Source organism: Portunus trituberculatus, chromosome 5 (assembly GCF_017591435.1).
Source record: "Portunus trituberculatus isolate SZX2019 chromosome 5, ASM1759143v1, whole genome shotgun sequence".
Classification (NCBI taxonomy): Eukaryota; Metazoa; Arthropoda; class Malacostraca; order Decapoda; family Portunidae; genus Portunus; species Portunus trituberculatus.
Window position 1 is genome coordinate 9,510,204 of NC_059259.1, and position 14,889 is coordinate 9,525,092.

The window sequence follows — 14,889 nt, forward strand, 5'->3', positions numbered from 1 at the left end:
TTCTCTTAACACTCCCAGTAAGGTGCAAACAAACAGACGGACAGATGTGAGTGGCGGTGATATATTGTAAGATGTGAGTGGCGGTGATATATTGTAAAAGACAGTACTAATTTTTCTTCTTTACTTTTCCTCGGTAACAAAACATTAACAAACAGAGTAAGACTAGTCAATGTATCAGAAATCTCTCTCTCCCTCTCAGTGACCTAATACATTGATAAATACACATCAGCTACATAGATACATTTCCCTCAACAAATATGCATATACATCTAAACACAACAATGATAATAACTGATCCATGTAACTCAGTAAATTTACAACTATTATGTATGTAAAATTGCAACCAGCAAGGTAAAAATATTGATATTATGCGTGTACCAGAGCAATACTCCTGCGTTATATAGATAAGATTAGATAAGATATGCCTGCTGACAATGTGACTGGTGGTGAAGTGATTAATGGATTATGCTAACTGTGAATACGTGTGTGTGTGTGTGTGAGTGTGAGGAAGATGAACACACACACACACACACACACACACACACACACACACACACATGGACATTATTTCTTACTCACACACACACATACACACACTCAACTCCTCTCTGCCTCAAACTGCCAGGCTACGACACCCCCACAGTGAAAAAGAAGTGTGATTCAGTGAGACAATGAAAGACACAATTACACCAACACTCCCAAACACTGACCCCTTCACCTCCCTGCAGGCCCTCTCTTTGTACTGGACACGCTCACCCTCCCTTCACCTCCTCACACGTGGACACACTTAAAAGGATATGATTATTTATTTATTTATTTTTTTTTAATTCTTAGTCAGGTTCAAAGTCACCTCTTGTCTCTCAGTGTAACATTTCAACACTGTCACTCTGTCCACTTGGCTATCGGGACTCCTACTCTCTCTCTCTCTCTCTTTTAGCTTGTCTATCATTCAACTCTCATCTCTATCAGCATGACCTGACTCCACCTCACCTTATCTAACCTGACCTCTGCTTTCATGCTTGTCACTTCACACATAGTCACTTGTTTCACCTTATCTGACCTAAACTTTGAACTCCCAGCACCTTCACCTCCTCCTCCTCCTGTGACCCATATTGACCACATGTCTCTCAAAGGTCACACTTGAGGGTTATACAATAGTCTGTAAAATGGCTCCTGGGTTCCAAACACTGTAGCTTATTGATAACGTCATTGATTTGATGTGAATAATGCTTGTTTTCTGTTGATCAGCGCACTTATCACAAAGACAGCTCACGGTTTGTCTCAAGATCTGACAACCACGCACTCACTAGGGGGACCATTCAGACCCAGACTCAGGAGACGCTTTGGAGTAGACACACTAAGACATGACACAGCCTTGACGTGATTAATACAAGGTCATTAAGTAAAGTAATTTGTATGTGACGTATTGTTTTCTCTCTCTGCTTTGAATTTAAGTCATCTTTTGTGTGAATTGGAATATATTTACAGGCTGTTTTTGTTTGTTTCATGCAGCACTGGATAGGTGTAAGGTGATGTTATTGTAATGTGTGATCGATATATTCTGTTCTTCTGTTCTTTTGTCTCTCGCTTCATTCAATATCAGCAAAGTTTTGTAATGTCACAATATTCACAGCCTGATCTTCCCTTTCCTTCAGGAGTTGTAGGCAAAATAACGTTATAGTTGATAGAAAACACACAATACAGTACATCGTTTTCTTTTGCCTCTCGCTTCATTCAGTATTAGTAAAGTTTTGTGGTGTCAGAATATTCACAGCCTGCTTCCTCTTCCCTTTCCTTCACTGAGTGTAAGCAAAATAACATCATCACCAACAGTAAACACACAATATATTTTCTCATCTCTCTTTTCATTCAGTAAAATTCTGTGTTGCTGCGATATTCACACCCTGATTTTCCTTTCTTTTCCTTTCGTTGAACGTATGCAAAATCATGTTATCACCAGCAGTAAACACACAATATGCAGTTTTCTTTTTTGTCTATCATTTCATTAAGTAAAATCCTACATTATTGGAATGTTGACACCCTGCTTTTTTTGTCTTGTTCATTGAATATAAGTAAAATTATGTTATCTTATGTTATCACCAGCGGTAAACACCCAATATATAGTTCCTCTCATCTCGCTTCATTAAGTAAAATTCTGTGTTATCGGAATATTTACACCTTACTTTTTTCCTTCCCTTTTTTTCACTCAACATACATAAAATTATACCATCGCCAATAGTAATCACACAATATATACTTTTTCTTTTTGTATAATGTTCCATAAAGTAAAATGTAAAGGTGAAGGAGGGGCTGATTCATTGTCTTCTCTCTCGTTAAAGTTTAGAGGAAGTTTTAGCTATATAGTGGTGAAGGAGGGGCTGATTCAATGTCTTCCCTCTCCTTCAAGTTTAGAGGAAGTTTTAGTCATGTAGTGGTGAGGGAGGGAGTGATGGGATGTACACTTTCTCTCATTCAAGTTTAGAGTAAGTTTTTGTTATATAGTTGTAAAGACAGTACTGATGTTGTCTTGTTCATTTTTTTTATTGTTTTGAAGTCATAAAGGCAGCACGGGTTTGCTTCCTCTCTTGCTAAAGTTTAGAGTAAGTTTTTGTTATGCAGTGGTAGAGGAGAGAGACTTTCAATGTATTCTCTCTCATTAAAGTTTATATGAAGTAAGTTCTCATTATGTTGTTGCAAAGGCAGTACTGATGTTGTCTTTCTCATTCAAGTTTAGAGTAAGTTTTCTTCATGTACTGGTGAAGGAGGGACTGATTCAATGTCCTCTCTTGTTAAAATTTATATTAAGTAAGTTCTCATTATAAAGTTATAAAGACGATACTGATGTTGTCTTGTCTCTCTCATTCAAGTTTAGAGTAAGTCTTTGTCATGCGGTAGTGAAGGAGGGACTGGTTCAATGTCCTCTCGTTAAAATTTATATTAAGTAAGTTATTTTTTGTTTTTAAGTCATAAAGGCGGTATAGATTTGCTTTCTCTCTTGCTACAGTTTAGAATAAGTAAGTTTTTGTCATGTGGTAAAAAGAGAGACTGATTCAACGTCGTCTCCCTCGTTAAAGTTTATATTAAGTAAGTTTTTGTCATGTAATGGAGTAATGGACTGATGTTGTCTTCTCTCTCTCGTTCAAGTTTTTCTGTTTTATAGTGGTAAAGGCAGTACTGATGTCTTCTCTCTCTCTCTCTCTCTCTCTCTCTCTTTCAAGTTTAGATAAAGTTTTTTTGTTTTGTAGTGGTAGAGGCAGTAAGGATGTTTCTCTCTCTCTCTCTCTCTCTCTCTCTCGTTCAAGTTTAGAGTGAGTAAGTTTTTGTTCCACACCACTTCAGGCAATCAAGTTGTTTTTAAGCATCAAGGAACAAAATATAGAGGAAAAATTGCATTAAGACACCAGAATCATCATTACTTTTGACTCTCACTGTGAGATGCAAAATTCCACACTACCAGAAAGAAAGAAAGAAAGAAAATTTGCGTTCAGACACCAGAATCACCATCACTTTTGACTCTTTCACTGCCACACAAAATTTAACCTAACCACAAGAAATAAAAAAGAAAATTGTGTTAAAATACTCGAATCACCATCACTTCACACTCTTCCACTGTCATGCACAAAATTTACATGACCGCAAGAAAAAAAAAAAAAAAAATTGTGTTAAGATACTCGAATCACCATTACTTCACACTCTTCCACTACCACACACGAGAGAGAGAGAGAGAGAGAGAGAGAGAGAGAGAGAGAGAGAGAGAGAGAGAGAGAGAGAGAGAGAGAGAGAGAGAGAGAGTAAATAAAATAAAGAAACAGGAAAAGAAAGAAAGAAATCAAAGAAAGAGCAACGTCACACACACACACATCTCTCTCTCCCTTTCATCTCCGTTGGGCTCCTCCGATCACAATCTCATTTTTGTATCTTGTCCTATTTCTCCAATCCCTCCGCAGGATCCCCCAAAGCGAAGGTGCCTCTGGCGTTTTGCCTCTGCCAGTTGGGGGGACCTGAGGAGGTATTATGCTGATTTTTCCTGGAATGATTATTGCTTCCGTGTCAGAGACCCATCTCTTTGTGCTGAACGCATAACAGAGGTGTTAGTATCTGGCATGGAGGCGTACATTCCTCATTCTTTTCTCAACCTAAACCTTCTAAACCTTGGTTTAACTCAGCCTGTTCTCGTGCTATACATGATAGAGAGGTTGCCCACAAAAGGTACTTGAGCCTTCCATCTCCTGAATCTCATGCACTTTATATCTCTGCCGGAATCATGCCAAGTCTGTTCTTCAACTTGCCAAACACTCTTTCATAAATAGGAAATGTCAAAATCTTTCAAACTCAAACTCTCCTCGTGACTTCTGGCATCTAGCCAAAAACATCTCAAATAACTTCACTTCTTCATCTTTCCTCCTTTATTTCATCCTGATGGCACCACTGCCATCTCTTCTGTCTCTAAAGCTGAACTCTTTTCTCAAACCTTTGCTCACAACTCCACCTTGGACGATTCTGGGCTTGTCCTCCTCTCCTCCTCCCTCTGACTATTTCATGTCTACAATCAAAATTCTTCGTAATGATGTTTTCCATGCCCTTGCTGGCCTAAACCCTCGGAAGGCTTATGGACCTGATGGGGTCCCTCCTATTGTTCTCAAAAACTGTGCTTCTGTGCTTGCACCTTGCCTGGCCAAACTCTTCCAACTTTGTCTATCGACTTCTACCTTTCCTTCCTGCTGGAAGTTCGCCTACATTCAGCCTGTTCCTAAAAAGGGTGACCGTTCTAACCCCTCAAACTACCGTCCTATAGCTTTAATCTCTTGCTTGTCTAAAGTTTTGAATCTATCCTGAATAGGAAGATTCTCAAACATCTGTCACTTCACAATCTTCTGTCTGATCGCCAGTATGGCTTCCGTCAAGGTCGCTCTACTGGTGATCTTCTGGCTTTCCTTACTGAGTCTTGGTCATCCTCTTTTAGAGATTTCGGTGAAACTTTTGCTGTTGCGTTAGACATATCAAAAGCTTTTGATAGAGTCTGGCATAAAGCTTTGATTTCAAAACTGCCCTCTTACGGCTTCTATCCTTCTCTCTGCAACTTTATCTCAAGTTTCCTTTCCGACCGCTCTATTGCTGCTGTGGTAGACGGCTACTGTTCTTCTCCTAAACCTATTAATAGTGGTGTTCCTCAGGGTTCTGTCCTGTCACCCACTCTCTTTCTATTATTCATTAATGACCTTCTTAACCAAACTTCTTGCCCTATCCACTCCTACGCTGATGATACCACCCTACATCTTTCCACGTTCTTTCAGAGACGTCCAACCCTTCAGGAAATCAACAGATCACGCGGGACGCCACGGAACGCCTGACTTCCGATCTTTCTAAGATTTCCGATTGGGGCAGAGAAAATCTAGTAGTTTTCAATGCCTCAAAACTCAATTCCTCCATCTATCAACTCGACACAACCTTCCAGACAACTATCCCTCTTCTTCAATGACACTCAACTGTCTCCTCTTCCACAATGAATATCCTCGGTCTGTCCTTTGCTCATAATCTTAACTGGAAACTTCACATCTCATCTCTTGCTAAAACAGCTTCTATGAAATTAGGTGTTCTGAGGCGTCTCCGACAGTTTTTCTCGCCCCTCCAACTGCTTACTCTGTATAAGGGCCTTATCCGTCCCTGTATGGAGTACTCTTCGCATGTTTGGGGGTTCCAGTCACACAGCTTTGCTTGATAGGGTGGAATCGAAAGCTCTTCGTCTCATCAACTCCCTCCTCTGACTAACTGTCTTCAGTCTCTTTCTCACCGCCGAAATGTTGCATCCCTTTCTATATTTTATCGCTATTTTCATGGTAACTGTTCTACTGATCTTGCTAACTGCATGCCTCCCTCCTCCTGCGGCCACGCTGCACAAGGCTTTCTTCTTCCTCTCATCCCTATTCTGTCCAACTCTCTAATGCAAGAGTTAACCAGTACGCTCAATCATTCATCCCTTTCACTGGTAAACTCTGGAACTCCCTCCCTGCATCTGTATTTCCGAATTCCTACAACTTGTCTTCTTTTAAGAGGGAGGTATTGAGGCATTTGCTCCCCTAATTCTGGCTGACGGTTTTGGCACTTTTTGAACTCTTTGGAGAGCCAGCGCTCAAGTGGGCCTTTTTCTAACTTTCTTTTTTTTGCCCTTGGCTGGCCCTCTTCCCTACGTAAAAAAAAAAAAAAAAAAATAAATAAAAAAATAAAAAATAAAAAAAATAAACACACACACACCTTTCAGTCATTTTGGTTAGTGTAGGAACAATTATGCTTTAAGTAGATCAGTGAGAGCAACACCAGCACCACCACAAACAACACCACCTCCACCACAGACAACACCACTTCATGTCCCCCTGTCAGTGTGTCCAATTCTCTCCCTCACAGACAACACCAATATTACCCAGCATTCTCTTTCCTTCCTTCTCTCTCCTGGACCAAAAATGCCTCTTCTAATATGAGAGAGTGACTAATCCTTCTTCTTCTTCTCTTTCTCTCTCTCTGACAGATGAGACCAATATTACCCAGCATTCTCTTCCCTCTCCTGCACTAGAAACAATACTTCTAATATGAGAGTGACTAATCCTTCTTCTCTCTCTCTCTCTCTCTCTCTCTCTCTTTCTGTTTCTCTCCATAACACCCCCCCCTCCTCTCTCTCTCTCTTCCCTGACAAACACATCATCACAACACTACACAACACCCCATCACCACACCTTTCCCTCTCATCACCAGGGACCACAGAGCCTCACTAGTGCTGCTTGGGGGCCTCATACACCCTGGCCAAGAGTGCTCTGAGGATTCGGCCCGGCAGCCTCTGGTTCTCCCGTATCAGCGCCAGACTCTCTTGTATTCTCTCGGCCAGTTCCTCGGGGGTCTCGCCGGCCTTTGGGTATATAGGCTCCCCCAGGTGAGTCCTCAGCTGCGGAGGAGGATGGGGTGTCGTTATTATTTTGTAAGGGCAGTATTTAACCCCTTCAATATTTCATCATTCTTCTACCACCATTATTTCATTCTATCTACCATTACTTTACAAATCACCCTCTATTGATCTCTTACTACCATCATTTCACTGTTTATCTACCATTAAAATACAAACCAACCCTTTATTAACCTATTACCACCTGGCACACTGGTAAACTCTGGAACTCCCTGCCTGCTTCTGTGTCACCCCTCTATTAATCTCTTACTACCATTATTTCACTCTGTTTATCTACCATTACCACATAAATCACCCCTTTATTAATCTACTTCCACCTGGTAAACTCTTGAGCTCTTGGCCTGCTTCTATCACCCCTCTATTAATCTCTTACTACCATTATTTCACTGTTTATCTAACATTACCACACAAACCACCCCTTTATTAATCTACTTCCACCTGCTAAACTCTGGCAAACTCTGGAACTCCCTGCCTGCTTCTGTGTTTCCACCTTCCTACAGCTTGACTTCATCTAAGAGGGAGATTTCAAGACATATATCCATTTCTTTTGGCTGACTCTATCAAACCTGTAAGGAGACTGACAACTAACCTCTTTAGTGCCATGATGCATTTCCATTTACATTCTCCTTACTATTTGCTGATTTTCTACAGCTTCAGAAACTCACGTGGGGGATTAAAATAGTGAAGACTGTGGCCATTAATCTTCTGACCTCCATAGACCCTTCCTAATGTCAATAAAATGGTGTTATCATAGCCAAACTGTCTTAAAATGGCCCCAAAACATGGCAAACTGTCTTAAAATGCCCTAAAAACATGAGTCTCCATATTCATTCTCCTTACTATTTGGTGATTTTATACAGCTTCAGAAACTCATGTAGGGGATTAAAATAGTGAAGACTGTGGCCATTAATCTTCTGATCTCCATAGACACTCTTCCTAATGTCAATAAAACCATCTAATCACACCCAAAACTCATGGTAACGTGTGGGGCAAACGTCTTCACACACAATTCTCCTAATGACGGCCGACCACTCACCTTGACAGGAAAGCCGCCATAGATGGGAGCGCAGGGGAATCTTAGCTTCTCATACAGGGTGACCCACAGACGCTGGGGCCAGGCAACCACTCGGAAAGCCTCGCGAATGTTCTCTGTGAAGGCTGGCACGATGGGCTATGATTGGGGAGAGAGAGAGAGAGAGAGAGAGAGAGAGAGAGAGAGAGAGAGAGAGGAGGAAGAAGAAGAAGAAGAAGAAGAAGAAGAAGAAGAGAGAAGAAGAAGAAGAAGAAGAAGAGGGAGAGGAAGAAGGAGAGAAAGAGAGGAGGAGTTAGTGACAAGAAGAGATATAATGAAGTATAAGAGATTTGACAGAGAGAGAGAGAGAGAGAGAGAGAGAGAGAGAGAGAGAGAGAGAGAGTTAGTGTGGTTGGTGTATGGCAGAGGTTAACTATCACAGCATTTTTTCTTCCTCTTTTTTCTCTCTTTTCTTATTTCTTATCTTTATTTCTTCCTTTTCCTTCAGTTTATTCATTGCCATAGTCTAATTACTTCTCTCTCTCTCTCTCTCTCCCCATCTCCCTCTCTGTCTTTCCCTCTCTCTCCCTCTCCCTCTCTTCCTTCCTTCTCTCTTTCCTTCTCCCTCTTTCGCTCTCTTTCCATCTTTCTCTCTCTTTCCTTCTCCCTCTTTCTCTCTTTTTCCTTCTTTCTCTTTCCTTTTCTCTCCTTCTCCCTCATTTCCTATTTCTCTCTTTCCCTGCTTCTCTCCCTCTCCCTCTCTCCCTCCCCACATATCCCTCACAGCACTCACAGCATTAGCACCCAGGGCCACTTTAGCATAGCCCGTTCGGTTGCCCCACAGCAGTTGGTAGTTGTGGTCAGAGAACTGTGCCTCCCTTACACCCCCCGGAGAGATGCTCAGGATGTGGTCCTCTGAAAGTGTCTTGATGCAGGAGCTGATTGTGCCAGCGGTGATGTCAAACGCCTCCAAGATCACCTTCCAACCTGTGTGTGTTAGGGTAGGTTAGGTAAGGTTGGGTTAGGTTAGGTTAGGTAAGGTAAGGTTAGGTTAGGTTAGGTTAGGTTAGGTTAGGTTAGGTTAGGTTAGATTAGGTTAGATTAGATAAGGTTAGGTTAGGTTAGGTTAGGTTAGGTTAGGTTAGGTTAGGTAAGGATAGGTTAGGTAAGGTTAGGTTAGATTAGATAAGGTTAGGTTAGGTTAGGTTAGGTTAGGTTAGGTTAGGTTAGGTTAGGTTAGGTTAGGTTAGGTTAGATAAGGTTAGGTTAGGTTAGGTAAGGTAAAGGTTAGGTTAGATTAGATAAGGTTAGGTTAGGTTAGGTAAGGTTAGGTTAGGTTAGATTAGATAAGGTTAGGTTAGGTTAGGTTAGGTTTGGTAAAAGTTATAACAGACAACAGTAATGAAAGACAAAAGATATGACAGACAAATATGAAATAGACAAAACTTAAATAGACAAAACTTAGACAAAAATGGTATCAAAGTAAGAGAGGACAACATCAGCACATCTCCCCAGTGGCGCAGTGGAACCATGCGTGCTTTGGGGTCCGAGGGGTCTCCAAGCGCATGGGTTCGAATCCTGTCCACGGTCTGAGTGTAGGTTGGGCTTCCTCACTCGGGGCAACGGTCTCCTAGCGGGTGGGCTTTGAGATAGGAGGTACCACAAAAAGTATCCCTTCAGCCCAGAAATTCCTGTGAAAACCCCACATGGTGTAAAATAAAAAAGAAAAAGAAAAAAAAGACACAGCACTGACCGGGGACTTTCTCCAGGAACCTGTCGCCCACACAGTGAATGAGGCGGCCCTTCACGATGATGCTCCGGGCCACCAGGTAATAGATGTCGATAGGGATGGCACCGTGGTAGTAGATGATGAGGCAACGACCCCTATCAGGCAGGTTGTCCAGACCACACACTTCATATCCTGGTGGTGGGAGGGAGGGAGGAGGAGGGATAGGGATAGGGATAGGGATAGAGAGAGAGAGAGAGAGAGAGAGAGAGAGAGAGAGAGAGAGAGAGAGAGAGAGAGAGAGGGGTAATAACATCTCTGTTTCACTTTTAAGACACAATTTGGTTCTTGTTGTGTTATTTTCCTGTTTGTTAGTTTGTTTGTATATAATTACTGGCTGTACCATTATCTTTCCCTGTGTGTGTGTGTGTGTGTGTGTGTGTGTGTGTGTGTGTGTGTGTGTGTATACAAAACAACAGACATACTGGACAATGAAGAAAGCATACACAAAATCAAATTACATCAAGATTAAACATAAATAAATAAATAAATAAATAAATAAATAAATAAACATAAAAAACAAACTGAACTTACTCAATACACACACAAAGTGACAAACTGACCATACAGAACCAACACACACACACACACACACACACACACACACACACACACACACACACATGCCAGATATAGCCATGAGCGTCCCAGATGAGTGAGATGAGGTAGCGGCCGCCAGCCCAAGGGTCACGGTGCTCCAAGGACTCATGTAGGACGTGGAGGAGAGTCCGTCTGTCAGGGGAAGGGGGGGGAGGGGAGATCAACACCTTACAATACCTTACAACACCTTACAATACCTTACAACACCTCACAATACCTTACAACACCTCACAACACATCATACCACCTCACAACACTTCACAGCACACACACACACACACACACACACACACACACACACACACACTTCTTACACCCTTTTCATTATTTCTAGCTTCAATATCAAACACTTTTCACAACATCTCTTTCTCTATCTCTCCTTTCTTCCTATTCTCTCTTCTCTCTCTCTACTCTCTTTTTCCTCTCTCCCTTCCTTCTATCCTATCTTTATTCTCCTTTCTTCCTCTTTCTAGACTCAAAAAACCACTTCACAAAACCTCCTCTTTTTATCCTATTTTTTCTCTCCCTTCCTTCTTTCCTCTCTTTTATCTCCCTTTCCTCTTCTCTACAGGTACAATGCAAGCTCTCCTCTTCTCCCTCCCTTCCCTCCTCCTTACCTCCTTTGAAAGACGTAGAGGAGAAAGGCGGAGAAGTAGAGGAGGAGGAGGATGATGCAGGGCAGCACCACCACCACCAGCAGCGCCGGGAACACCAGCGACCACACCCACCCAGGTACAGGAGGTCCATCTGCTGGCCTGCACACACACACACACACACACACACACACACACACACACACACACACACACACACAGAGGTAGATGGATAATTTGTTAGATGTTTTGTTGTTCTAAAGCATACAAGCACACACACACACAAAGAAACACACACACACACACACACACACACACACACACACACACACACACCACCACCACCACCACCACCGTCAGAGAAGCAAGTGGTGGTGGTGGTGGTTGGTGGTGGTGGCTCGGCACTCACCAATAAAGGCACTGGCGGCCATGGTGACATTCTTGACCAGGGCGCAGAAGCTGGAGGAGTCGTCACAAGTCATGGTGGAGGTGCCTGCGGGGGGAGGGGGGAGTAGTAGTGGTGGTGGTGGTAATAATAGTAGTAGTAGTAGTTGTGTATTATTATTACTATTTTTATCAATAGTAGTAGTAGTTGAGAATTAATTAGCTAGTTAGTTATGGCAGTTAACACACACACACACACACACACACACACACACACACACACACACACACACACACACACACACTAAGGTTGTTTTCATGAAGAGGTCAACGTGATTAGGTTAGGCTCAGCTCACCAGGACCAGAGACGGCGGGGTCAGGTCAGATGAGGTCAGGTGTGTGCTCGACCTGATAGGAATGTCTTACTCATCCCCTCTGACCTGTGACCTGTTCTAACCCTTCTTCAGGTCATCCCTCTCAGTAATGCAGCTCCAGCTGGTCAGGTCAGAGGGGGGGAGGGGTGAGGGGAGGTGGTCAGGTCACGGTGAGGGTGTAATGGTGAAGGGTGTTGAGTTTTTGTATCGGTGTTTACGTTTATCAAGGGGAGATGACGGAGGGGAGGGGGGGCTGGTGGTGGTGGTGGTGGTGGGGTGTCTCTCTTTCCAACGGGGCTACTTTTCTGTGTCTCAGCTGTTTGAAATCGGATTATGATGATTTGCTATTTGATGAAGCAGTATTAATTTAAGCTCTTATTATTTATTTATTTATTTATTTCTCTCGCTCCACATTGTGGCGCCTCTCCATAAGATTATATATTTCTTTATTGACAGTCAGGCTGCATTGTATGCCCTTCAATCCACCTTCCCCATGGACTGTGATCTAGTTACTAAGTGTCTTGATCTCATCCACGCCCTAGAAGGTGCTGGTGCCACGGTCCATTTCATCTGGATACCCTCTCATGTGGGTATCCCGTTAGATGAAAAGCAGACCACCTTGCTCAGTGTGCCCTACAAGATGACACAGTGGACCCTGGCACTGAGCACACTCTGGGTTATGTTAAGAGTAGCATTAAGGACTTTGTACAAAGTAGCATTAGTGATCAGTTGGAGCTTTGTTGCCATAGGGGCAGTAGCACTAGTCTTCACTATGCACGTGTCTCCCAGAGCTGTGCTTACACCTACGGGAGACACACTACATCACATGACAGGGTGGCAATGAGGCTCAGATTAAGCTACAAATACTTTTGGGAAGTCAGGGCTTCTCCTGGTGTGTGCTGTGTGGTGTGTGCTACACCAAGGGGACACACTCTGCGTCACTATATCATGGAATGTCCTCTCATTTCTAAATTTAGGCCACAAGGTCAACATGACTTGAACAGCCTTCTAGACTCTGCCACCCTCAGGGATATACTCAGGGAATATCCTCAGTTTGCTCCCAGACTGTAGGATGTTTAGGCAATAAGATGTGCAATATGTGTATTTATTTATTGAATACTTGTATTCTTGTTGTGTATACTGTCCAGAGTTATTTTTGTGATACTTTAACCTTAAGTCTTTGCCCAGGGGGTGGGTGGCAAGGTCCATCTTCCTCCTTTGTTGTATTTATTTATCAATTCAACAATAAATGTATCAATCTCTCTCTCTCTCTCTCTCTCTCTCTCTTATCCAATTGAGATAACTATTATAATCATTCTATTTTGCTTATCCATTTGTTATCTTACTATAGAAACAAAAATGGCATGGTCTAAAATACTTTTTTGTCCATTTCATCATTTCCGCTACGTGCACAAGTAGAAACAGCACTTACCCCAAGCTGACTGGTTCTCGGTGTCCAGCCTCATTGTCATCAGCCGCGCATTACAGTATTAGAGATTAAACATAGTATTATATCTCATACAGTTTGAGTCCGTATTGAAAAAAAAAATAAATAAATAATTAAATGCTCTGTTCTATCACCACGACTGTTTTCCAAGGTCACAGAGATGACTAGCGGGATTTTCAAGTGTTTCTCCAGTTAATCTTGTCACTCTGCCTCTAGATCCGTAAAAAAAAAAAAAAACTTGCTTAAAAACGCTCCTCTCTCTCTCTCTCTCTCTCTCTCTCTCTCTCTCTCTCTCTCTCTCTCTCTCTGACTGTTTTCCAAGGCTAGAGATGACTAGAGGGGTTTTCAAGAGTTTCTCTAGTTAATAATGTAGAAATCTTGTCATTCTGCCTCTAGAACCGTAAAAACACCTATAAAAAAAAAAAAACGTAAATTTAAATGAAGCCTTTTGAAATAGTGAAGCACAGAAGTGTTTAAGAATACGTTGCCTTATTCAAGAGTGGAGATTAATGCTTTTACGAGTGAGCATGTGCATGGTTTCTTCATGATAAGCGAGTGCAATAAGGTCTGTACTGGCTTGGGAACCCTGCAGTCACCACGGTGGCCTTTGAAAACTGTCCTCGTAACACAACACGCGTATGCACTGTCTAATCCTTTCTATTCTCCCCTGTTACACGCCACCTCATCACTAGTCTACCCACACTTCCACACATACACTTTGTTAGATATACACACACACATACACATACACACATACAGTACTTTGTTGGACACCACACACATACATACATACACTCCTTTGTTAGACATACATACACACACATATACTCCTTTGTTTAGACACCACCTCGCCCTTATAGTCTACCCACACTTCCATACACTCATGTAGCTACTCACCAGTGTGGCCTTTCAAAACTGTCCTTATCACACACAACACGTATGCGCTAATATCACCAAGTCATTTCTATCATTTCTACACACAGTTGTACTCACCACTGTGGCCTTTGAAAACTGTCCTAGTGTCCTTATAACACACAATTAACACTCGTATGCATTAATATCAAGTCATTTTTATCCTCCCAATAGCTAAACACGTCTTGGCTCAAACTTCACACACACACACACACACACACACACACCAGGCAGAACATCACCAAGGACGGCTCGCAGCACCGGAAGCTGTGTTATCAAGGGTCTCAAGCTCAGGAAACATGTTAACTATCGATATATAGCGTTTGAGAACAGTCTATAGCGAGAGAACAATGCGTCTTTACCCGATAACACAGAAATATGACCCGCGTGACACCAGTATCGAACACGGACTATTACCACTCCTGCATCCACACACCTGACTCCCTCAAACACCTGTGCACCTAGGAACACCTGCCGCACCATGCACCTTCCCTTAATTGCGAGCATCTGTTCACACGGGCCAAGCATAGAGCCACTGACATTCATCTCTTGGCTCTATCGCTCGCTTTATTCTCTCACCGCGACTGTTTTCAAAGGCCACAAATTAACCCCTTCAGTACTGGCACGCATCTTTACCATGAGTTTTGGATGTGACTACTGCTTAGACGATTATATTTACATTAGAAAGGGTCTATGGAGGTCAGAAGATTAATGGCCAGAATCTTCACTATTTTAATCCCCCCTTTGAGTTTCCGAGGCTGTATAAAATCACCAAAGTATGTAGAATAGATATGAAAACGTGTCATGGTACTGAAGGGGTTAACCATAA

General features: G+C 42.4%; 1 protein-coding gene and 1 long non-coding RNA gene across 2 annotated transcripts in view; both read right to left on the reverse strand.

Annotated features, from left to right (window-relative positions):
* Positions 1–107: 107 nt before the first annotated feature.
* Positions 108–14,889, reverse strand: part of LOC123516058 — a 31,870-nt gene continuing 17,088 nt past the window's right edge. Inside the window, exon 2 of the long non-coding RNA XR_006678074.1 lies at positions 108–3,210. This is a non-coding gene — a long non-coding RNA (uncharacterized LOC123516058). The remainder of the gene's footprint in view (positions 3,211–14,889) is intronic.
* LOC123516031 (transmembrane protein 68-like) lies at positions 6,142–13,328 on the reverse strand. Its single transcript, XM_045275033.1, is given in 9 exon segments — positions 6,142–6,934; positions 7,989–8,123; positions 8,758–8,951; positions 9,718–9,886; positions 10,374–10,482; positions 10,968–11,082; positions 11,085–11,105; positions 11,353–11,436; positions 13,134–13,328. Coding segments are annotated over 9 exon segments (1,038 nt in total). The 5' UTR covers positions 13,174–13,328; the 3' UTR covers positions 6,142–6,763.